Source organism: Maniola jurtina, chromosome 6 (assembly GCF_905333055.1).
Source record: "Maniola jurtina chromosome 6, ilManJurt1.1, whole genome shotgun sequence".
NCBI lineage: Eukaryota > Metazoa > Arthropoda > Insecta > Lepidoptera > Nymphalidae > Maniola > Maniola jurtina.
In genome coordinates, this window is record NC_060034.1 from 14,616,039 (window position 1) to 14,643,260 (window position 27,222).

Genomic DNA, 27,222 nt, shown 5'->3' on the forward strand with positions numbered 1-27,222 from the left:
ATAATATCTACTTAATAAGAGTGATAAACATTATACACAAAGTAATAAACTCGATAAGAAACACTTGTATTAACATGGCCTGACACACTTTCACATTATGAAAACAATTAAACTAATGAGATGTAAGAAGGTAACGTTTTATACAATGGTAGGTAGTAAGTAGGTACCATTAAGAGCACAACTAAATTTTAGAGTGTTCGCAGCCTCCTAATCCCGGGTTTGATTCCCGGCAAGGGTTTGGAAATTAATAGTTTCTAAACTGGTCTGATCTGGTAGGAAGCTTCGGCCGTGGCCAGTTACTACCTTACCGGCAAACCCGTGTCGCCAAGCGATTTAGTGTTAAGGAACGACGCCGTGTAGAAACCAAAGGGGCATGGGTTTCATAAAAACTGCTATACCCCGCCGTTAGCCCGCTTCCATCTTAGACTGCATCATCACTTACCACCAGGTGAGATTGCAGTCAAGGGCTAACTTGTAACTAAACTAAAATAAATGTTGTTATACCTAGCGGCAATAAAAATACACATTCTGTGAAAATTTCAACTCTCTACGTAGGTACCTATTATGGTTCATGAAATATACCTACTCCACTGAGAGAGAGACGGACGGACGGACGGACGGACGGACGAACGGACGGACAGATGGACGGACGGACGATCGGACAGTGGAGCCTTAGTAGGTACATAAACAGGGTCCCGTTGTTTTTGTTTGCAGAATTTACGGCTGGAAAATTCATCGGCCATGTTTGAGAAATGGCGCGTAATGCCCATCCCGCTGACGTTCAAAGTGTACGTCTTCAACGTGATCAACGCTGAGGACGTCAACGAAGGAGCGAAGCCTATATTGAACGAAATAGGCCCCTACGTCTATAAGTAAGATTTACCTTTTCATTCCCATTACTTACCTATACGAAGAAAAACATCGTCAGATCACTAAGAGTTCTCCATATTATTCTTCAAAGGTGTGTGAAGTTGGCAATCTGTAAATGGCCAAAACTAGACTTTGGCCTTGATTACTTACGTACCTAATTATTTTTCACCAAGTTTTAAAGAAGGTTTTTCATATTCTTATAGAGAATACAGAGAGAAGAGGATCTTGGGCTACGGAGAGAATGACACCATCAGGTACATGCTGAAGAAGACATTCTACTTCGACAAGGAGGCGTCGGGAAACCTCACGCAAGACGACGACGTCACTGTCATCAACTATACCTATTTGGTAAGTTTGGCCACAGAATCTTTTTTAGGGTTCCGTACCTCAAAAGGAAAAACGGAACCCTTATAGGATCACTTTGTTGTCTGTCTGTCCGTCTGTCGTGTCTGTCAAGAAAACCTGTAGGGTACTTCCTGTTGACTTAGAATCATGAAATTTGCCAGATAGATAGATCTTATAGCACAAGTAAAGGAAAAAACCCGAAAACCTTGAATTTGTGTGGTTACATCACCAAAAAAAAATCAAAATGTGTTTCAATTTTCAAAGTAATAATATACTAATTTTGATTAGAGATTTTATCCCGAAAAAACAAAGTGTTCCTGGGATTTATAAAAACCTAATTCCATATGGATGAATGGGCAATCATTTATTAATTGATACAGAGAACTTGCATTCCGTAGGTACTGTATAAGTAGGTATAAGTAGGATATAATATTTTTCAGTTCACTCGATTGACCAAGGGAAGCCCGGAGTATATATTTGAATGTTGCGTGTACTACACTAAGTATCACACTAATATTATATTAATGTGATACTTAGTGTAATTTATAATATTATATAAAGGCGAAAGTTCGTGTGTGTGTGTGTGTGTGTGTGTGTGTGTGTGTGTGTGTGTGTGTGTGTGTGTGTGTGTGCGCGTGTGTGTGTGTGTGTGTGTGTGTGTGTGTGTGTGTGTGTGTGTGTGTATGTATGTTTGTTACTCTTTCACGTAAAAACTACCGGACAGATTTGGCAGAATGGAGCTAACTCCGTTCTGCCAAATCTGTCCGGTATAATCTAATATACCCTGGATTAACACACATAAGTATGCTACTTTTAAACCCGGAAAATTAAAAATTCCACGGGCTTTTATGAAAACCTACATATGTTTATTATTTAAACAATAAGTAATTAATTAAGTTGATATATGTATAATAATAGATATAGGACCTTTCGATTCCGATTACTGGATAGATTCTTCCACTGCAATTAAATTTATTAGCAGCCATTAGAATGCAATGTCTGTTCAGACGGACCACACAACGGACGTCACAGCGACATAAATGTCGCTAGGAAGGCTGCCTGATGATTCGTAGTCAGTCACAAATGACTACAAATGGCACATACGGAGCGCTACCCGATGAATGTGACTGCTTTCAGGCTGAAATCTACAGAGAGCACTTTGAATTTGCTCAGACTAAAACGAGACAGATTTACGCCAGCTATATAACGCTATCTCGTTTTAACAGTGTCTTAAGTCTGAAAAAAGTGCCTTCTATAGATTTCAGCCTTAGTGTTGCTTGCTGCTACTTTGTAGGTAGGTAGGGGAGGTGTGCCCAAAGCGGCCATAGAAGGCAAACCGGGCACGCTTCATTTTTCGGTTATTTGAATAGTACCGAGACATTGCCATTTTATTGCATAAAGAGTCCCCCGCCCCGCTCTGGGTAGTAATTGGGTAATGGTGGGGATGATGAGTGATGAAAATATTTTTTTTACCTGTTTTATTTAAAAAAATGCAAGGTAAATTTATAGACAACGCAAACAGGCTGATTGATTGATTTGTGCCCGGCGGCATTTTTACCGCTATTGTGTTTGTGAGTCTAAAAGGCCCTGATGCAATGCCGTGGGAATGTGCCTGGTTATAGATAATAAACATTGGCAAGTAACGAATAGCGTGACTTTTATCCAACATAAAAACCGACACACAACAGCTATTATAGTTATTTTAAACTCACTATAAAACTAGTGGTTCGCCCCGAACTTCGACCTGTTGTAAAAACTTTTTCCTTCTTGATGGTACCTACACAAACTTGTTTAACTTAAAAGTTTTCCTGTTAATTTTGGTAGATATTTTTAACTTACGCTTCATTACCTACAAAATTATCTGTACCTACATCTATGTAAGTAATTTCATCATTATTATGGAACTACATAGGAAGCAGGTACAGGTAGTCGGCAGGAAATATCAACCTTTAGAAAAGGATTTCGGCTTCGTAGAGCGTTGTCTCTGTCACTCACACCTATGTAACCACAGAACGTTTTGAAGGTTTCAACGATAGATACATCTCTCTACGAAACCGCTAATCCTTCTAATGGTCGATGTACAATATTTCCTGCCGGGAACTGTATTAATATTATGGTTTACACAAAAAAAAAACGAATAATAATATATTTTTTTAATTTTTTTCCATTTTTAATTTGTATTAAGTATATGCTAATTCAGAACGCGCCCGAAAATTAAAACTTTTAATTTAATTATTTTCTTGCTTCTAACTCATAATTACCTCGTTGTTATAGTGAAATGAAAAAAAAATCAGGGCTTTAATTATGCAAAAAAAATATCTCAATCCGTTGTCCCATTGTGGTGTGATTGAACGACAAACCAACTAACATATTAAATATGGGTAGTGATTGATAATTTTTTGACTGATAATAATTTTCAACCTGAGATATAATACGGAATAAGCCTGCTAATATTTTAGTCTATGGTGTAGAACTAGATGCTAAAGGAAAGTTTTGCACTGCGAGGCACCGAGCCTAGGTCAGCTTGTCTTGCGAGGTCGACGAGTCTTCTAAAGCTCGTACATACGGAACGCGTTACGGTTAAGTTTCTAACGTGCTATAAGGGTTTCGACTGAAGCGGCGACGAGCGGGGCGGAATTCCACCAATCAGAGATCAGTTTAATATGTAAATCATTTAATCCGTGTAACTTTACCACTAGGATAGGTATATTTATGACAGAAATCTGAAAACTACAGACACAGATGTATTTTGTTTCTAGAACATTGCCATTCAAATGAGAACTAAACTACATTTTAGAGAGCGCTGAGAAGTACGCTAAGGCCTCTTGTCTTAACAATATTACTAACTAGCCACCGACCTTGATCGCACGGGTGCAAGTAGATACTGTGTGATACTGTGGTGTTAGTGTGGTTATTACTTATGTTTATTTCAATAAAATAACACGGACAGACGGCGGGAAACGACTATACTACGTAGAAAAGAGAATAATGTGCTCGACGGGGCGAAAATTTCTTTAAACTAAATAGTTTCAAGAAATTTTCGCCCTGTGTTGTGTATGCCCAAGCCTTACAGATTGTATTGCCAGTGACGCACAATTGATTACAAACTACACGGTGCAAAAACACAATTACAATGTTCAATGGCTAGTGCTTTGTCATGGATTGCCTACCTATGAGCTCACTTGCAGCTAATAACCACACTTCCACATCAATATTAGCAGAGTTCCGTAGGGAAACAAGCAGCTGAGAGTCACTCAGTGATGGATGAAAACGATGGATGGATAGAAAGAAAGAAAGAAAAACGTTTATTTTTGAAAGCTGTGCCACACAGTCATTACCAGTTACACCTTCGGGTTATGTTATCCCGGGCGCCTCTAATACTTGAGCATTAACAGGGCTCTCTCCGCCACTTACTCCATACAATCGTAGTTCCAATTTCATTTGAATATTAAGCAACCAAAGTCCATGAAATTCGCAGACATATTCTAGAAACTAATATCTGTGCCTGTGGTGTTTTAGATTTTTCTAAAAATATGTAGTTTTAAAATTACAGGGGCTCAAAAATTTGTGTGTGATTTTTAAGACCGCGTAACTTTGAAATCGAATATTTTAACAAAAATCTGGAAAACCACAGGCTTAGATATTAGTTTCTAGAATATGTCTGCAAAATTTCATGGACTTTAGTTGCTTAACAGGACTCTCTCCGTCACTCGTTTCATACAATCGTAGTTCCAATTTCATTTGAATATTAAGCAACCAAAGTCCATGAAATTTTGCAGACATATTCTAGAAACTAATATATGTGTCTGTGGTGTTTTAGATTTTTCTAAAAATATGTAGTTTTAAAATTACAGGGGCTCAAAGATTTGTATGAAAATTTTTAAGACCGCGTAACTTTGAAACCGAATATTTTAAAAGAAATCTGGAAAACCACAGACATAGATATTAGTTTCTAGAATATGTCTGCAAAATTTCATGGACTTTGGTTGCTTAATATTCAAATGAAATTGGAACTACGATTGTATGAAACGATTGGAAACGAGTGACGGAGAGAGCCCTCTTAATATTCAAAAGAAATTGGAACTACGTTTGTACGGAGCGAGTGACGGAGAGAAGTCAAAACACCTCAAGCAGAAGAAGCGCGGGAATAAGCTGTGTCATGTATCCAAAAAAAAGATCCCAACTCAGCATAAATGCTGTATGCCTTGCTCATACACAAAAATATACAGCGCTGATTTTCAGCCGGACCCCCGATTCGGGTGGCGCCACGGAACACTGCGTAATTCTAGCCTATATCTACAACTAACCTATTTACTAATAAACTGGATGAAAGAACTGTGCGCGGTGTTACTCTACGTGATAAAATCAGAGATGCTAATTTTTCACTATGGGATATAAACTATAGTATAGTCCGGTCAAAATAGACAATCAAGCATACAATAATTCACATGGAGCTAAAAATTGGTACGAATGTTGGGAACACCAATACAAAGGAACTATGAAAATCGATTGCAAATTTGCAAAAAAATATCCCGAAAATCCAAGTTTCCACGGAATTAAAAAAATTATATCCACGCGGACGTAGCTGTGAGGATCGTCTAGTTATAACTATTGTTTAATATTACTACCTACATATAGTTTAATGCGTCATGCAAATGTTATGTTTCTTATCTATACGTACATGTTTTCTTCTCTCGACTATCTTGGTCGGTTCAAATAAATACCCCGTCCCGCCACACGCAGGAAAAAAGGTATTTATGTTCCCATGTTTAAATTATAAAACCTACGCTACTACTACAACTTTTTTTTTTGTTTTTACTATTTATATACTCATACACATACATACGTACATACCATATTTAAATTATAAAACCTACGCTACTACTACAGATATTTTATTTTTTTATTATTAATTACAATTTATATACTCATACACATACATACATACACATACATATTCTTAATTTGCGATATTATCACGTAGCGTATGTTGTTCCGGCTGTGTGTTGTGAACAAAAACAGTATCTCCTAGCACTTTGGATATTATAATTGAAGTGTGTATTGCTGCTTGTTTTTGAAGAATACTTATGTCGATGTTGGTATCTAATATATCTATATATTTTTTAATGCTTCTAGCTACTACACCCGTCGCACCTATTACAATTGGAATTACTGTCGTTTGTGTATCCCACAAACGACTGACTTCGGTTTTTAAAAGATGGTACTTACTTAACTTCTCTATTTCTTTAGGCCCTATATTATAATCTGATGGAACTGTTATATCTATTAAAAATGTTCGGTTTTTATTTTTATCTATGTAAATTAAATCGGGTCTGTTATGAGTTACGGTGACATCAGTTTGAATTGGCATTTCCCATAAGATTTTTGCGGTTGCGTTTTCTATAACTTGCGGTTGGGTGAGAATTTCTTTCCACCACAGGTTGGAGACTTCAAAGTTGTGTTTTTTGGCCAGACACTAGTAGACGTATTGTACAAGGTTATTATGCGTTTTGACATAATAGGTCCCTGCCAATTTTTCACACCCTGAAATAATGTGCTGCGTGGTTTCATCTTTGGTTGCACATAGGCGACATTTTCCATCTACTGGTTCTTTTAGTATGTCGCGTTGATGTTGTCGCGTCATGACGGCTTGATCCTGTATGGCAAATGTTGAGGCCTCAATGCTTGGAGATATCTGTTATACTGTTATATTATCTATACTAATATTATAAAGAGGAAACCTTTGTATTTTTGTATTTTTGTATGTTTGTATTGAATAGGCTCAAAAACTACTGGACCGATTTCAAAATTTCTTTTACCATTACTTAGAGGAATTCTTCCGAATCCGTATAGGCTATATTTTATCCCGGAAAATAGATAGGATTTTTCGTGGTAGTGAAAATTGTGGAGTAAGGCGTCGAAAAAACTGCCGTACGTTAACGATTCTCGCGAACGCTGCCTAAATGGTTAGAGATGTATGGTTGACTTCTATAGAAAAGTTGTAGAACTCAATAATGCCTACAAAAAAGTCCGCGATAGTATAAACCAAACATTTATAACCGCTTTTCCATAGAATAAAAGTAATTAAAATTACTAGCCTATGTTTATTGATCATATTATCGTCAAATACTAATCCTTATCCAAACAAACTATTTATTGAGATAGGCTACTTTTTATCCCGGAAAATCAAAGAGTTCCCACGGGATTTCGAAAAACCTAAATCCACGCGGGCCGCGAGCATCGGCTAGTGTTCAAATAAAGTAAGCAACAGTTAAGTAAATTTTTTGTTGAGAATCATTAAGTACATTGCGTTTTTAATTTGAAACGAAATAATAAGTGGTTAATGAATACGGAAAAGCATAACTTAATGTTCAGTAGCATAAGAACTTTAAATAATAATAAATAATTTATCTTAAGCCTTAAGCCTTCCTTTTCAGACGGGTCTGGGGTACTATTCACGCACCTTTAAAACTTTTCGGGTGCGTTTTGTTGGAGGAAATAAATTAAATATTTTGGTCTCATGTGTTAATCGAGATTAATTTATTATTTATTATATGTTCTACTAATGATGTTATACTAATCAACACATTCTACAGTAACGGCCTGCGCGGACGAACGGCCTGTCCGCGGGGGATAATAATATAACCCTCCTTTGGGCTTCGCCGCAGTCGGTTAAAAATGGGCACTAGCACTGGTTAGTAAAAAGAATGGGTATTCTTTTTACTATCCAGTGCTAGTGCCTATTTTTAACCGGCTGGGTTGTTGTGCGCTCTGAGTGGAACTCTCGTTGCTTTAAGTTTACGTTTACGTAATTAATTATCACCACTATATCATCTTACAAATCTAATAATTCTGACTTTCAAAAGGAGTTATTACTACCTATTTTGAGTATGAGTTTTAGTTTAACAGGGCTCTCTCCGTCACTTAGTTCCAATTAGGTTAGTATTCCAATGAGAGACGAACTACGTTTGTATGGAGCGAGTGACGGAGAGACATCGCATCGCACACGATAAATTTGTAGATACGGCAAAACACCGTAGTAATAGATGAAAGACTTTTGTCTTCTGCGGATAGTGGTCCATCGTCTGTGCAGGTCCTAAGGGTCATTAAATCCTTTGATCTCATTATATTTATTGGGATTTATAGATTCTATCAGAGATAACCGCATAATCACCGCATTCTGCTGACAAGATTCCAACTTACTGCATGCATTCATATTTGAATTTAAAATTAAATTCATTATATTGTAATAATTCTTAGAATGTCATCATCTGGAAATCATAAATAATCAGAAAAAAAACTTGCATTGAAGATGAATGTGATTTAATCAACCATATTAAGAATAAACCCCGTATTATTATAAATGCAATGTGTATTTGTTTGCTGGTTCATTGGTTTGTCCTTATATCACGCTGCAACGTGACATTTTAAAAGTAGTAGTCAAAAATCTAGACTTTTCCCGTTAATTTTCAGGACTACATCTATAAATTGGAAGAAACTCACAATATTGCCTAAACATACATATTTTGGTAGGCATCAAATACATTTACAATAATAATTAATCACTATACCTACATGACTACATGCCTATACTTAAAAAAGTAAACAGTATTAAAAACCCTGCAGATAGATCTCTATTTGAGTGCCTATGTGATTATTCGGACCACTGCTGCGCCAACAAGGTCATCAAATTGCCAAAACAATTATAAAGGTGAATCTACACTTACGCACGCGCACCAATCGTGCACACGACTTGTTTCGAACACCTATGGACGCGTCACTGTCTTTATGCGCACATGCATTTCACCAACGCGTCCATTTTAATTCATCCAAGCAACGCATTACATTATCATCTCTTTACTCGGTTCACTCCCAACAAGTTTAAATTAAAAATTTATAACACCCTGACAAGTGAAGGTTACAGTAACTAGAAAAGACCTGATAACTTGCAAACGGCTGAACCGATTTTCTTGGATTATAGCTAAGGACACTCTCGATCAAGCCACCTTTCAAACAAAAAAACTAAATTAAAATCGGTTCATTCGTTTAGGCGCTACGATGCCACAGACAGATACACAGATACACACGTCAAAATTATAACACCCCTCTTTTTGGGTCGGTGGTTAAAAACGCATGAATCGTTCACACCGTGACGTTCAAATACAACACGCACTCGCTTGCAAACCACGCGTGGACACGACCATATTTTGTTCTTACAACGATTTAACATTCCGGGTTTTTAAAATCCCGTGGAAACTGCTTGTTTATTTGAGACAAAAAGTAGCCTATGTCACTTTTCAGGTCTTTAACTATATGCATGCAATATTCACACTGATTCGTTGCTCTGTTGCGGCATGATTGAAGGACAATCCAAAGAACCAACGAACAAATCTACTTTCGCATTTGTAATAATAAGTATGGGGAGTGGTGATGCGTGTTGTGTGCACGGTAATTTCGCGTGCGCAGGTGTGAATGGACCTTTAGACGTACAATTTAACCTTTTATGCATTTATGTACTTATTCATGCAGGTAACCACCTCATCTTTGAAAGATGGGTTTTTTCAAATTTAATTTGCTTGTTAAAAATAACTTTGGCAGGTAGACATCAACCTCTAAAAGGTTGTACAAAATAATTTACAAACGTGACCTGCATCGACACGTTGCATTGCATCAACAACATTAACAGGGCTCTCTTCGGCACTTACTCCATACAATCGTAGCCCCAATTTCATTTGAATATTAAGCAACCAAAGTCCATGTTGCAGACATATTCTAGAAACTAATATCTTGACTTTGGTTGCTTGATATTCAAATGAAATTGGAACTACGTTTGTATGAAACGAGTGACGGACAGAGTTGTTACTAAATGGCATATAAGCGCTGTTGTCATTAACTTGCAGTATTGCACATAAAAATGTTAGAATATTTTATAAATTGTACGGAACTCTGCGTGTACGAGTCCGACAAGCACTTGGCCGGTTTTTTTAGTATATTAGTACGGCCTGTAGGTATGGTGAATGACGCCATAAATAATATAGGTAGAGACCTCATGTTATCGTGTTACCGTGTTTTTTAAATGGTTTTTTACATAATTAAATAATCTTCCAATGAGTTTTTGCGCCATTTTAAATCCAAGGCTCCGAAATTATATAATCATTTTGCATTCGGATAAAAACTGATAGGTACATCCATAACATTGTGATTTACGGTTTATCATAAAAAGAGTCTAATTGCTTCATAAAATTAAATTTTCATTGGCAGTTCCTTTATAATGAGTATCTACGCTTTTAACAATTTTTGATTGAGTATACATATTAAAATCCGTATTTTTGCTAACGGGCAGATATTTTTTAAACAATTTAAAAACGCTTTAAACATATTTTAACCAACTTCGAAAAAAGAAGGAGGTTCTCATTTTTTTATATTTATGTATGTTACCAGATTACGCTGTGACGCCTGGGCCGATTTGGATTTTTTTTTGTTTGAAAGGGTATACTTTGCAGGTGGTTCCATATGAAGGTGAAGATCTGATGAATATCTTCGGAGATGGAGAACAGAACTCCTCAATGGATAAGAGTAAATTGCTCGCGATCAGTGTAATAGCTTAGTAAACAGTAGGGTTTTAACTGGGCATAGCATATTATAGTACAGTGGGGCCACTAAAAATTGTGAAATAAAAAAAATTCAACAGAAAAATAAAACCGACTTCATACATTACACGTGTAGAAACAAAAAATATTTTTTTACTTTTTAGTGCTTGTGGTTTTTTTTTTGGAATTTTTTTTTGTAAGTAGGTTTGATAATAATCGGGCCGATAATTTCACCGAGTTTTATCCATTTTTTTTTAAATAATATTAGCCATGTTAAACAAGACTAATATTCCCCTTTCCCCTCCAATTAAGCGTAAACCTTGTGCCAGGAGTGGGTATGACAATAGTGCAACGGGTAGGGTTTGAACCGGCGACCTTTCGGAATTCAGTCCGCTCCTCAACCGTTGAGCTATTGAGGCTTTAATTAATTTATGAATTAAAATTAACATTGAATTATTATGTACTGTGAGTAAAGGCAGGTTTGTTCCAGGCTGCTCTGCTAACGGTGCACGAGCTGATGCCCAGCGCGGTGGGCCTGGTCAACTCGGCTCTCGGCAGCTTCTTCACCAACCTCACCGACCCGTTCCTGAGGGTCAAAACGCGAGACCTTTTCTTTGACGGCATCTTCCTCAACTGTGCTGGAGAAAATTCCGCTTTGAGTGAGTATAGACTTTTTACTTCTTTTTTGAGTTCCATACGGGATCTTATTATTATGTCTCTTGTCCGTCCGTCCGTACGTCACGTCTGTCTGGTAGCGGCTATATCTCGTGAACCATGATAGAGAGTTGAAATGCGCCATGGGTGCGTCTACTGCGCCCTCTACTCTACTCTACTCGGGAGGTCTCTGAGAGTCCCGACTCCCGAGCGACAGTTTCTAAATCCCATCAGTTTTGGTGGTCAGGTCCCTTGTAGCATCAGGATTGAGGAGTTGGAATGCAAATTTTTTATGGAATAATGTCGCAAAGTTTCTCTATCGATTAAAAAAATTACGCAAATCGGATATCGGTGTCCTATGTACACCATCCTAGGAAACACAACTCCTTCATTTTTGAAAGTCGGTTAAAAAAGTTGCCCATGTTAGGTACTCCTTGGTTAATCCTCTACTTGTCTGTGAAAGTCCCGTCAAAATAGGTTGAGCTATTCCGAAGACTAGCCAGTTCAAACGAACAGATAGACAGACAGACATACAGCAGAGTGACATTAATAGGGCTCCGTTTTTACCTTTTGGGTACGAAACCTTAAAGACTAGAAAATTCGTTTATTTTATGTACGAGTTCACAAATTTCATTTAACTTGTGCCACTTTATTGGTTTACGTAGGTAATTAGGTATACACCTAACAAAACACCTTTTTGGTAGGTGTCACTGTAATTACGCAGCTGTAGACTGGTAATGGCTGGGACACATTATGCGTTGGTTGGACCATGGGAGGTTTGAATATTTGTTTCTTATTGCTCCCTGCGTCAAAACATACCATTACATTTAGATCTGTCAACTTAGTTCTGAGACTATGTACAAACAAACACATTTTTTATGTTTACTTATTTTGGCGTTAATTGAACAATAATTGAATTGAATAATTGAATAAAAAGAATTGAAAACAACTAGAACTACTACTATTAACGTAGAATAATAATACTAATACGGTAGAAATATTATTATTATTTATCTTGTGGGTTCCGTATCTGTAAAGGAACTTCTTCTATTCCGTCAAATTCAAATTCAAAATATTTGTATTCAATTAGACTTTTACAAGTTCAGTACCACTGGTTCGGAATGCCTTTCCTACCGAGAAGAACCAGCAAGAAACTCGGCATACTCGTAGAATGTTTCTGCATTTTGTCGCACCAAGCTACGACGACGCGAAGATAACATCGCATCGTTCTGATGTTTCCGGACCCTAACACGGAGATTGGAAAACTTTTCTCATACGCATTCGCTGAATTCGGGTGCCATGAAAAATTAATGTTTATTAAAAACTTCAGACGGCTCCGAGTTTTCTGTTTGAGCATTACTTTTACGCAATTAGGTACTTATTACCTAGTTGTGTGTGAAAACATTCAAAGCCTTTTTAATTTCAATGTACTCATTTGTTTATTTATTTTATTTTCACACAGTGAGATATTTTATTTACTTATTTGGTTCATTAAGGTTTTCTTCAAATACAAGACGTGTAAATTAAAAATTTATAACACCCCCGACAAGTGGAGGTTACAGTAACTAGAAAAAAGCTGATAACTTTCAAACGGCCTGAACAGGACTCCGCACAGCACACAGCGCACAGAGTGCCCTGCCTGGGGACCTGAGCAGCGTGAGCTGTTGTGCCTGCATGCAAAGTGTATGAGGCCAGGCGGATGCCATCCTCCAGGATGAGCCCACAGGGCGACGAGCAAAAGAGGCAGTGGCGCATGTTCGTAAGAGTTCCCGGAGCCTCTTTAATATGCGCTGAGGATGGCCATCGAGGGGGGTTTAGTGGGTAGAAATCCCACATAGAGATCCTCAAAGAGATCGGGTATCTTAAGAAGACCTCCCCCCCCCCCCCCCCTTTATCAACAAAAACCTATTTATGTAGAGATACCTACCCGATCCCGACCCGGTTTTTTTAATTCTTTATTTGAACCAAACACTAGTTTTACATGATTCTACTCGACATCCTGCAAAACTCTCAATTTAAGGTAATTGCTATTTGACAAATCGCAAAAATGCTGTACTTTGAAGTAAATTGTTTATTTTTCTAAAGCATTAACATCTATTAAATACATGCAATTAAAAACTTCAGTTTGTGAAGATTATAAGGGCCTTTTTTAATTTAGTATACATTATCCCAATAATAAAAAAAAACAAGTTGAAAACATTGCTGTTCGCAACTTGTTCTGTAAAAGTTTTCTTTAACATCTTGATACTTTGAAGCCAACCTCCAGAAAATGATATGTTTAGGTTTAGCAATCAATTTGAACTGTTAGTTTTATACTAAATGTTTTTCATTTCTTAAATAATCTAAAACTAACCAAAAAACTTCCTGTGCTATTTATTTTGTTGCAGGCGCTCTATGGAATTCAGTGTCCACTGGACTGTCATGGCGGAAGGACTGTGCGCGTCATTTCGTCGCAAAATATTATTTAAAATGAATTTAAGCTTATTATTTTTGAATGAAAGTTGTGTTTATAACCGTTGAAAAATAAAATAGGGATTTTTTCATTTCTAAATGAAGCCTGCTTATATACTAAAATTTATTCGAAAGTTACGGTTTTACCAGGTAAATACTCGGAGGTTGTCATAGATTATGATGACAGATAGTAAGTGTTCTAAATAGGTATTATACCTATGTTTTTTAGGAGATAGCGCGCCTCGTTTCGGGCGCCGTGTTCCGAAATGGATTTCGTAGTAGTGCAAGTTTGGTGCAAGCCCCACATGACGGAGGGGTATGCGTCAGGCATTTCCTGTGTACAAAAAAAGACCTATATTTCGGATCCATTTTTCATCACTGACATCATGCACTATTCAAAGACTGGTCTTCAAGCATTGAGGAATTTTGGACGAGAGACATCTCGAAGGTTCCCGAAGGCTGCCTAACTGAGTTAGATTTGTCGGCTAGCTAGCTTTTTTTGAAATTGGACCTACTTAGCTGGATTGTGTGTTAGAGATTTCTTATGAGATATTATATGTACATAATATAACCATCATAAGGAAGCTCAGATTCATGCTGCGGGCAATGGGGAGAGCCTAAAGGTTGGAACGCCATTTCGGCGGCCGTGTTTCCTGCCATATATACCATAGATACCTGCAAGCCAAGAGTGAATAGGCATCTTCCAGGTAAGCGTGCTCCAACTTGGACCTCATCATTGCTTTCTTTAAAGCATGATTGTCGTCAAGCGCAAGCGCAAAGATTCAGGCGGCGCAAACCCGTAGCATGTGGAAGACCCTATTAAAGACCTATGTTCACTGTGGACGTCTGTCGGTTGATGTTGATGATTATGTCTTTAGTGCAAGTAGTTCAGTAGTTTCAGAGTTTATCGATAACAAACAAACAAACCTTTCCTCTTCATAATATATGTACTTAGTAGCGCAAACTTGGAAAAATCTCGTGGAAACTCTTTGATTTTCCGAGATAAATGTAATTTTACCTGGCAGCCCTAATCAATTTTATCACTGATAATAATAACTAATTCATAACCGTTAAAACTAAGAGTCAAAATCTCGTTTTTCTAGTCGAGTTCCGTAGGCTCTTTGAACCCACCGCATTATTATCCCAAGAAAACCTACCATTAGATGTAGGAATAATGGAAAGAGGTCACAACCCTCAGCAATAAAGAATACGATGCGGAGAGAGATGTCACTCTCAAGGTCTTTAAATGTATCCATGCAAAAAACCACGTCGACTGGTTGCTCCGTTGCAGCGTGATTGAATATTAAACCAACAAACACACTTTCGCATTTGAAATATGGCCAGTGATTATAAGAAACAGTTTAAATCTCTCTCTGAGAGACGTTAGGCAAAGTGAACACGAATTATGACACTTCTGTGTTCTTATACAAGCTTAGGTCTCTCAATTTTGTCAATTAATGTCAAATTTCTTTCTCGGACTTCGTCTGTGATGGCGTTTGCTGGCGCGCGTGCTGTGCTTGTTTGGAGTGTTTTTTTTGTTAAGAGTGGCTGGTTTTTGTGTTAGTTGGTGTTTTTTGGTGGTGGAACTGACTGGGAAGCGCTCTAAAGGGGCGCCGCGCGTATGTCGGCGGGCGCCGGCGCAGACGGAGTCCATACTTGTATAAATTCAATAACTTGAAAATATCACAAACTTGACATTGGCTAATCAGAGTAAAGCCAGATTTAAAGGGAAAAAAAAAAAAAAAAAAAAAAAAAATTTCTTTCTCAGATCAAAACCTAGTAAGTGGTTTAAATTCAAGAGAAGTTTAGGCCGTAGTCTTCAACAAGAAACTCGGCGGTTGCTCTTTTCAAAGATTTGATGTACAATATTAAATTGCTTAAAACGCACATAACTGAAAAGTTAGTAGTGCGTGATTCCAGGATCGAACCCCCGACTTTCGATTAGGAGGCGGACGTTCTAACCACTAGGCTATGACAGTTTTTAAATTAAAGGGGTTTAAATATTTTAGTGTGAAGACTGGCCTACACATTTATTCATTAGATGTGCATCACTTTCTTTTTTAGGGTTCCGTACCTCAAAATGAAAAACGGAGCTCTTAAAGGATCACTTTGTTGTCTGTCCATTTGTCCGTCCGTCCGTCAAGAAAACCTATACAGTACTTCCCGTTGATCTAGAATCACGAAATTTGTTCTCGGATTTATTCCTTTACTTGGGCTATGAGAGTTGAGACCTATCTACCTGCCCATAATTCTAGGTTAACGGGAAATACCCTATCGGTTTTCTTGACAGACACGACAGACGGACAGACGGACAGAAAGACAGACAACAAAGTGATCCTATAAGGGTCCCGTGTTTCCTTTTGAGATATGGAACCCTAAAAACATTATGTAAGTATGCAAAGTATTTCCCTTGCAAGCCATATTTAACAGTTGACATGTAGAGGTCATTGACTTTTCCTATCTTACTTTTAAGTTTTAATGCATCATTAAGTATTTACTGTTTTGACATGGTATTTAGATAATGGGTGATATTTATTTTATTTAATCTAATTCCTTTGAAAAACTTAGTAAGGCGCATTAATCTATAAAAAACCTAGCCAGTTCATAGACTTACTATGTTTTAAAATGGTCAAAGCGACTTACTAGCTTTTAATTTTACTTTAATGTGGGTGTCCTTACAATACAACGGGACATACTATGAAAGTTAGGCTTATGACATAAAACGATTTTCGGAAAAATGACATTTACTTTGTTTTGATATGGGGCGGTCGATATAATTAGGTACTAGGGTAAAGGCTCAAGTAAATGAACAGATTGGACGTTTTTACATGTATTAAGAGCTGGAATAAAAAACCGGCTGATATACCTTTTTTAAATATTTTCTTACAAATTCTTACACTTTTTTCAATTTCAATTTCAAAACCGTGTTCCGTTCAAACCGTTCAAAAGTGTGTGTGCGTGCGTCCATGTGTGTGTGTGAGTGTGTGTGAGTATATACTTGTCTGTATGTTTGTACGAGTGTTTGTTAGTGTGGTATTGCGTTGTATAACCACAAGAGTAGCGAACAGAGTCAAAGCTTCATACAAGCGCGCTACGATAGGTACACTACTACAAGCTTGAGGCGCGTGTGTGCGTGAGCACAGGCGCTACGTCGCGTACGGAGAGAAATCGGTTTATACCGGCTCGGCCTGTGCTCAAGCTCAGGGGCTGCAGTACACGTCGCGCGTCGTGTTTTCATTTAATTTAATGTTAATGATAATAATTTAAATAGTGTTTAAAATCTATTTTCTTGAACTGTCATAGATTTTGTTCAAAATCAATATTTGAGGATCCCTAGGATCACAAAACAGGATATTGTTACCAAATTTAAAAAAATCGACGCCATTTTGAAATTCTTTGTTAATTGACCGATTTCGTTCAAAATCGATATTTAGAGCTCCCTGGGATCACGAAATAAGAAACTGTTACCAAAATTTAAAAAAGTCGACGCCATTTTGAAATTCTTTGTAAATTGACCGATTTCGTTCAAAATCGATATTTAGAGCTCCCTGGGATCACGAAATAAGAAACTGTTACCAAAATTTAAAAAAGTCAACGCCATTTTGAAATTCTTTGTTAATGGACCGATTTCGTTCAAAATCGATATTTAGAGCTCCCTGGGATCACAAAATAAGAAACTGTTACCAAAATTTAAAAAAGTCGACGCCATTTTGAAATTCTTTGTTAATTGACCGATTTCGTTCAAAATCGATATTTAGAGCTCCCTGCGATCACAAAATAAGAAACTGTTACCAAAATTTAAAAAAGTCGACGCCATTTTGAAATTCTTTGTTAATTGACCGATTTCGTTCAAAATCGATATTTAGAGCTCCCTGCGATCACAAAATAAGAAACTGTTACCAAAATTTTAAAAAGTCGACGCCATTTTGAAATTCTTTGTTAATTGACCGATTTCGTTCAAAATCGATATTTAGAGCTCCCTGCGATCACAAAATAAGAAACTGTTACCAAAATTTTAAAAAGTCGACGCCATTTTGATATTCTTTGTTAATTGACCGATTTCGTTCAAAATTGATATTTAGAGCTCCCTGCGATCACAAAATAAGAAACTGTTACCAAAATTTAAAAAAGTCGACGCCATTTTGAAATTCTTTGTTAATTGACCGATTTCGTTCAAAATCGATATTTAGAGCTCCCTGGGATCACAAAATAAGAAACTGTTACCAAAATTTAAAAAAGTTGACGCCATTTTGAAATTCTTTGTTAATTGACCGATTTTGTTCAAAATCGATATTTAGAGCTCCCTGGGATCACAAAATAGGAACCTGTAACCAAAATTTAAAAAGTCAACGCCATTTTGAAATTCTTTGTTAATGGACCGATTTCGTTCAAAATCGATATTTAGAGCTCCCTGGGATCACAAAATAAGAAACTGTTACCAAAATTTAAAAAAGTCGACGCCATTTTGAAATTCTTTGTTAATTGACCGATTTCGTTCAAAATCGATATTTAGAGCTCCCTGCGATCACAAAATAAGAAACTGTTACCAAAATTTAAAAAAGTCGACGCCATTTTGAAATTCTTTGTTAATTGACCGATTTCGTTCAAAATCGATATTTAGAGCTCCCTGCGATCACAAAATAAGAAACTGTTACCAAAATATTAAAAAGTCGACGCCATTTTGAAATTCTTTGTTAATTGACCGATTTCGTTCAAAATCGATATTTAGAGCTCCCTGCGATCACAAAATAAGAAACTGTTACCAAAATTTTAAAAAGTCGACGCCATTTTGATATTCTTTGTTAATTGACCGATTTCGTTCAAAATTGATATTTAGAGCTCCCTGCGATCACAAAATAAGAAACTGTTACCAAAATTTAAAAAAGTCGACGCCATTTTGAAATTCTTTGTTAATTGACCGATTTCGTTCAAAATCGATATTTAGAGCTCCCTGGGATCACAAAATAAGAAACTGTTACCAAAATTTAAAAAAGTTGACGCCATTTTGAAATTCTTTGTTAATTGACCGATTTTGTTCAAAATCGATATTTAGAGTTCCCTGGGATCACAAAATAGGAACCTGTAACCAAAATTTAAAAAAGTCAACGCCATTTTGAAATTCTTTGTTAATTGACCGATTTCGTTCAAAATCGATATTTAGAGCTCCCTGGGATCACAAAATAAGAAACTGTTACCAAAATTTAAAAAAGTTGACGCCATTTTGAAATTCTTTGTTAATTGACCGATTTTGTTCAAAATCGATATTTAGAGCTCCCTGGGATCACAAAATAGGAACCTGTAACCAAAATTTAAAAAAGTTGGCACCATTTATAATTCTTTCTAAATTGACTGATTTCGTTCAAAATCGATATTTAGATCTATCGATCGATATTTAAAGATCGATATTTAAACTAGGCAATCACAACAAAAACAAACTTTACCATCTTGTTGAACAAATAACTATTGTTAATTAAATTGTATCCTCCAGTGCCAGCCCTACCAAAATAGTTATAAATTTTGCTCGCTTCTTAGAAGCTTTGCCTCTGTTTGCTACTCTATGGTATAACACCATGTTAGTAAATCTTAGTATATTTTTAACCGACTTTAAAAAAAGGAAGAGGTTCTGAATTCGTTGGTATCTTTTTTTTTATGTATGTTCCCCGATTACTCAAAGACGCCTGGACCGATTTGGATTTTTTTTTTGTTTGATAGGGTATACTTTGCAAGTGGTCCCATATAAATTTGGTAAAGATCTGACGAATATCTTTGAAGATGGAGAACAGAACTCCTCAATGGATAAGAGCAAATTCAATTTTTTTTTAATGTATGTTCACCGATTGCTCAAAGACGCCTGGACCGATTTGGAATATTTTTTTTTTTTGAAAAGCTAGGTATACTTTGCAGGTGGTCCCATATAAATTTGATGAAGTTCTGATGAATATCTTCTGAGATGGAGAACAGAACTCCTCAATGGATAAGAGCAAATTGCTCGCGATCAGTGTAATTGCTTAGTAAACAGTAGGGTTTTAGCTGGGCATGGCATATTATTATAGTACAGTGGGGCCACTAAAAATTTTGAAATAAAAAATTTTCAAAATAAAAATAAAACCGACTTCAAATAAATAAAATAAATAAATAAATAAACTTTTATTTCAGGCCATTAGACCCATAATTATGTTAGTATGACAAATAACTTAAACTATGTTAGTAGGTACTTATTTCTAGCTTAACAACTAATTCTATAACTAAAAACTATAACTAAAAAGCCCGAGGGAGCCTCTTGGCGCCTATGTGCGCACCCCCCCAGCACCTCCAGAGAGGACTATCTAGTTTCCTGGCCAATGCGCTGAGAAGAGTGTTGGTACTACTCATTAGCCTGCGCATCATGGACGCGGCACGCTTGCGCATGATCGCGTAGAAATCATCCACGCGAGCATCCGCAAACATTGCCGACGCACTGCAGTGTCGAGGCTTCCTCAACACCGCTCTCAGCACATTGTTATATTGAACACGCAAGGCACTGTAGGTCCGCTGCCTGTAGTCCGTCCACAGACTGCACGTGTAGAATGACTGGCAGTAAGCCCTGAATAAGGTCAGCTTTACTTGCCCAGTACAGCGCGCAAATCTGCGGGCTAACATATTGGCTCGGACCGACAGAGCCCGGCGCTCTCGTTCCATGTCACTATCATCCCTCAGGCTGTCGGTTACTACATGACCGAGATACTTGAACTCAGTTACTTGCTTCAGGGGATTACCACATAATTGTATCTTTGGTTTAAAGCTGGATAGTTTGTTCTTTCCCCTGAAAACAAGGAACTCGCTTTTTTTGGCGTTGTAACTGAGTCCATTCATCTCTGCATACTCCTCACAGAGTTGCAGCAACCTTTTAAGACCCCCAACTGAGGGGCTCAGTAGAACCATGTCGTCGGCGTAGCTAAGGTTATTCAAACCACAATAACTTAAATTATTTTTTACTTTTTAGTGTTTGTGATTTTGAAGTCGGTTTTATTTTTCTTTTGAATTTTTTTTATATTTATTCTGGTATTCTTCTTTCTTGTATATGGATCCCTCTTGGGTATCCCCATTTCTCTCTGTCTTTGGTACTATCAAGCTAATTTTCTCTCGCGATTTGCACAATAGCATTAGACCAACGCGTCTTCGGTCTACCTACCTGTCCTTCTTTCATCTGTAAAAATCGATACAATATGACCATTTGCATTTCAGTTTTAGGGCATGTCTCAAGGTGTCTGTAGGCTTTGTCTTTTTTCTTATGTCTTCAATTCTCACTTTGAATATTTTTTGCTTAATTTATGCACCTTGCCATCGCCCTTTAGCAAGTCACTATTTCTTTTTATATTCTTTGTCTGGACCCATGTTTGGCTGGCATAGGTAAGGCATGGCAGGATGCATGTATCTATAACGGATCTTTTAAGATGTACTGGGTAAGCTCCTTTCATTCTTTCCTTTTGTGCCCAGTAAAACAAGCATACTCGGGCTACTTTGAGAACCCATTAGCAGCTAACAGCAAGGCCTGGACTCCAATTTTTATATGTGGAAGCTGTATTTCCTCGTTGCGTTTATGAGCAAATAAGAATAGTTAACTACTAAAAAAAATTTATAATTTGGCGCAAACCATCTAAACACCATGATGATTATTATTTCTGCGTTGTGAATATTACCAGAAGAAACAGCAAAAAAAATTGTTCCAAGCGGCTCTATTGTAACTTGCAGTCTGCAATTTGAACGATTCTGACTTCTGGTGATAAATCTGTACCTCAGCCCCAACCCAGTACCTCTAATCTACCATTCTACTCTTAACACATTCAGTAGCTGATGTTGCACTTCCAGCGACTTGGATGCAACAAGGGCGTTAAGTTTCATTTTCTCTGTAGTCATTTGGACTGTTTTCCAGAAAATTTAGGTGACTTTCAAACTAAGATAACTATACCAAAGGGGATAATATCATATGAAAGGGCTGTATTATACATTCTAAAACAGGTTTTATTTATTATTATTATGTAAAATAGTTTTTGATTTATCGCGCAAAATGTAGAAAAAAATATACAATAAGTCAAAAACTGAAAATCTGACATTTTTTTTAAAATTCCAAGCCGAAAATATACTTAAGAATTTATTAATAGGAATCGAGAGTTTATGCACTAGATAGAGTTCGTTCATTCACTGAAATTCCCAGTTCATTTACTGGCAATTTATCCTTTTGTTAAATAAAATAATTTATAATAATTAATACCACGCATTTTTTTGCGTTTTTGATATTTAAATAATTTAAGAGTGTATACCTACTGTGTATAGACAATTAATAATTAATAAAAATTATATATAGAACGATTCTCATAAATCTTAATTTTAGGTCAAAGTCAGGGTAGTCCTTATTCGTTCATTTACTGGATCTTTTACCCTCCTACGTCAAAATACTAAAAGTCCGCGTAAATTTCGCAGATTGAAATGTCTGCTTGATTAATTGTCAATAGAGGGTCATGACATGTCAAAATTGCTAGTTTGAAGGGGAAATCGTCAATGTCATTCGCATAGGTTTTCCTCTTAATTGGTTGCGTATGCAATATGCATAGTGCTTTACAGTGATTTGAATAAAAATTCAGTAGGAAATAAGACATTAGATGCTTTGCATGATGTCTTGAGTAAATTGCAGTCTAAGCTACAATCATGTTGAGATCTATTTAATAACATACGCTTCGCTTTCCTGAACATGATTCGTGAAACACGTGCGTTGTAGGTACCAATTTATTAAGGTTTAACAAGGGTTTAACTATAGGTTACATAAGTATAGGTCATCATGCATCTTAACTCATTACCGGCTCAATACGACAACGGCTTTTTGACGGCCTCCCTGGCGCAGTGGTAAGCGCTGTGGTCTTATTAGTGGGAGGTCTCGGGTTTGATTCCCGGCAAAGGTTTGGAATTGTATAATTTCTAAGTTTCTGGTATGGTCTGGTGGGAGGCTTCCGCTGTGGCTAATTACCACTCTACCGGCAAAGCCGTGCCGCCAAGCGATTAAGCGTTCCGGTACGATGCCGCCTAGAAACCAAAGCAGTATGGGTTTAATAAAAACCGGCTAAGTGCGAGTCAGACTTGCGCCCTGAGGGTTCCGTACTCGGGTATTTTTTCCATCATTACCTTATTTAGAAAATTGAAACACATTTTTTTTTTAAATGATGTAACCACAAATTCGCGGTGTTCAGATTTATTCCTGTACTTGAGTATAAGACCTACCTACCTACCAAATTTCATGATTCTAGGTCAACGGGAAGTACCCTATAGGTTTATTGACAGACACGACGGACAGACAACCTACAAAGTGATCCTTTATAGGATCCATTTTTCCATTTGAGGTGCGGTACCCTAAAAATTATTAGTTACCAAGAATTTATCACCTCATCAACCTACACAATATACTTACCACGCACATGCAAATTGTGGAATCATTACAACATGGGGTTATTCAAGGGGCGGACCAACAAATTCTTGGAAGGCAGGCAACGCATCGGCGGTTCCTCTGGGCCTGCAAAATAATGTTCATAGGCGACGGTACCTAATCACTTTTTTTTTAAAGAATATTAGCCATTTTAATCATGACTAACATTCTTCTTTCCCCTCCAACTAAGCCTAAAGCTTGTGCCAGAAGTGGGTACGACAAAAGTGCAGCGGGTAGGGTTTGGACTGCTGACCTTTCGGATTTCAGTCCGCTCCTATAACCGTTGAGCTGTTGAGGCTTTAAAAAAATCTAGGTACAGCAAAACAGATACCTACTTAGCAGTCTACGTCTTTTTCGCATAAAAACACTCACACAAATCCATGCAAGGTTGAAAATACCTACCTTACTTATTTTATACCTTCCGCGTGATTGATAAAATTATTTATGAGCAATTTTACTATTAATTTATACTTACTTATACATATAGATATAGTTAACAACATATAGTAACCTCGTAATTAACAGAAATGTAATGTACGCGCATAGCTTCCGAACTCTAGATGCTCTTGACAATTCAAAAGTAGGTAGGTAACTACTTACTTGTAAAAGTTTAATTGAATAAAAATATTTTGAATTTTGAATGACTGCACCAAATTGGACAATTCTTTTTGTTGTGTTTGTTATTATTTATATAGTTATATTGTCAGGACAAGATTTGTAACGAAAGAATTTTTTGGGAAATCCCCGGGGCAAAGACAGCTCCCGCGGGAGGCGGATGAAGTCGCGGGCAACAGCTAGTTATTATTAAAAAATTGGTTGTCTGTAAAGTCGGTTTACTGACGATAGTTGAACGTGACAACAAAGGCCGATTGTGCTTCTTTGTCGCTCGTTCCGCGCTCTCGCTTGCACTTCAAGCCTTACATGGAACGCCTCAGAGCGAGGTAACGCCGCATGAGTCATGTTTTTTGTGCGTGCAGCCGGCTCTATCGAATTATAAGACGTTGTCACGTCAAAACCGGCCAAGTGCGAGTCAGAAAATATTTGACAGAAATATTAATTTTATAGGAAGAAGTATGGCATGCCGAGTCCTTCCAAAATAAAATTAGTCTGCCGGCAATTTCTTTATTACCAGCCTGGACAATAGGTGATCTAATTTATTTTGTTATAGGTTTGGTGTGCGGAAAAATAAAATCAGATAAACCACCCAACATGCGGCTCACAGAGGACGGCAACGGGTTCTACTTCTCCATGTTTAATCACGTAAGTGCCTTGACGCTGATTTTATTAACGTAGATAAGTATTACCTTATACCTATATACCTATAGTATATCACACTAATATTATAAAGGCGAAAGTTTGTATGTGTGTGTGTGTGTGTATGTTTGTTACTCCTTCACGCAAAAACTACTGGACGGATTGGGCTGAAATTTAAAATGGAGATAGATTATACCTTGGATTAGCACATAGGCTACTTTTTATCCCGGAAAATCAAAGAGTTCCCACGGGAATTTTAAAAAACCTACATCCACGCGAACGAAGTCGCGGGTATCAGCTAGTAAGGTATAAAAGCTACTAACTTCTTTCGATGGATAGTGCACAGTCGCTGTCATCATCTAGTAGATAGGATATACCTACTCGTAAATACAAGTGTAAACTAAAAATTTATAACACCCCCGACAAGTGAAGGTTACAGTAACTAGAAATAGAGCTGATAACTTTCAAACAGCTGAACTGATTATCTTGGATTATAGCTAAAAACAATCTTGATCAAGCCACCTTTCAATCAAAAAAAAACTACACACATACACAGATACATAAATACACAGATACACACGTCAAACTTATAACACCCCTCTTTTTGGGTCGGTGGTTAAAAACACCACAGCAAAGTAACCAAATTATTCAATGCTTCTTTGAACTTTATACATTTCGCAGTTGAGTGAATACTCCGGAGTATTTAACGTAGTCAGACCAATGCTAGCCGAAATTTTCCCATGGCTTATAGCGAAAGCACTTAAATTCCCAAAGCGATCTCTCAAAAGCGTTCCCGAAGTTGGAGGAAACTTTGATAGTATTATGGGACTCTAGGGATAAAAGGATACAAACTTTTATTGATATAAACGTTCTCATAATATCATAACTAGAAAAATAAACTTGAACAAATAATCGGAGTCGGCTACAAAAGTTTTTATTTAATGACTGCCCGGATCATTTGGTCGCGAATTCAGACTCCTCTTAGAATGAAAAGAGTTTATACCAAAATCAACGTTGTGATATTTAAAAAATATCTATGGTAGATCTAATATAGTGAAGAGTTAGCATAGAGTTAGTTTTAAAAAACAAAAAAGAATAAAATTGTCTTTGGCCCGATGTGGTCGTACTTTTTTCATTTGATCCGTAAAATTAAAACTAATATAAAACCGATGCACGTTGGCCGAGCATAAAATGACCGTATTGGATATTTTTCTTAAATAAAATTTGAAGTAAGTGCCGCATGGTCAGGCAAAATTAAATTCATGAAATATTTCTAAACTGTAAGATTAAATGAATATAAAAGCATCTGCCTACCCTACCTATCGACTGTAAATCGCCCCTTTTCAGGAAACTTTTCAAATAGGGGTTCAATAAAAATATGCCCAACTTAGCGCGCTTCCATCTTAGACTGCATCATCACTTACCACCAGGTGAGATTGAAAGTCATTGTGAGATTGCAATCAAGAGCTAACTTATATCTGAATATAGCTATTAAACAAAATAAGAAGAATTTTAAAAATCTCTTTCCAGCTGAACACAACAGAATCCGGTCCATACAACATGGTCCGCGGCACAGAGAACATCCAGGAGTTGGGGCATATAGTGGCCTACAACGACTTGACCACCATGCGGCAGTGGGGCGACCCCTACTGCGGCCAGCTCAACGGCTCAGATGGGTCCATATTCCCACCGATGAACCTGGGACCACCTGAGAGGGTTTATATTTATGAACCGGAAATATGCAGGTAATTCCAATAGGCACTATTTTTAGGGTCTCGTACCTTAAAAGAAAAAACGGAACCCTTGTAGGATCACTTTGTTGTCTGTCTGTCTGTCTTTTGAGGTACGGAACCCTAAAAATGTCATTAGGGATCAGTTAAGTAAGTATTATAATTTGTAATTGTTTTTACAGATCGCTGTATATAAGCCTGGTTGGCGAGAGGAATATTTTCAACATCAGCGCGTATTTGTATGAAATGGACGAGAGCGCACTCGCCTCGAAGCTCTACAATCCAGATAACAAGTGCTTTTGCAAGAAGTAAGTACAACTACGTACAGTACGCGACAGCTTGACATGGCGATCGGGGTATGTGGCGAGTGGGACGCCCCGTACACCCGCACGCCACCCGCGGTATACCACACCGGGCGCACCTTTTGCGTGAAATAATAGGAATCCTATGACCTCTAGTAAGGTCCAAGTTTATTATATATTTGAGCTAAGGCAAGTGGCTGAAGATAAAAGAAAGAAAAGCGCTGAACCGCTTAAGAATTCCAAAACGTCTCGCGACCAAAAAAAATAGACTCCGTTTATTGGATAGGTACCCTTAAAAAAATGCTAATTTTGTACAAGGCAAGGGTAGAAACTTTTTAATTAAGATACAGAAATAAGTAAGTAGTTAGGCAACTTTTAAGTGGCGGAGAAATGCTAGTGTCAAAAGGTCGTTAAAATCAAATTAGTTTTGCTTCAACCAACTTTAATCAAGACTTGCGAATTTTCGCGGACTTTAATCTTACCAATTGTGATTAATTACCAAGTTGTTCGTATTAATTAGCTGAATAGGTTTTAATTAGAGTCAGAGGTGCGATGGCTTTGACCTAATCAAC

The 27,222-nt window shown here is 37.2% G+C and overlaps 1 protein-coding gene across 2 annotated transcripts in view; it reads left to right on the top strand.

Annotated features, from left to right (window-relative positions):
* The window catches only part of LOC123865936 (sensory neuron membrane protein 2-like), a 35,592-nt gene that overhangs the window by 5,334 nt on the left and 3,036 nt on the right, over positions 1-27,222 (top strand). For both annotated transcript variants that reach the window (XM_045907157.1, XM_045907156.1), the window contains 6 exons: positions 715-872; positions 1,074-1,218; positions 11,296-11,464; positions 24,533-24,624; positions 26,149-26,363; positions 26,531-26,656. In XM_045907157.1, coding sequence (XP_045763113.1) covers positions 715-872; positions 1,074-1,218; positions 11,296-11,464; positions 24,533-24,624; positions 26,149-26,363; positions 26,531-26,656 — 905 coding nt within the window. The remainder of the gene's footprint in view (positions 1-714; positions 873-1,073; positions 1,219-11,295; positions 11,465-24,532; positions 24,625-26,148; positions 26,364-26,530; positions 26,657-27,222) is intronic.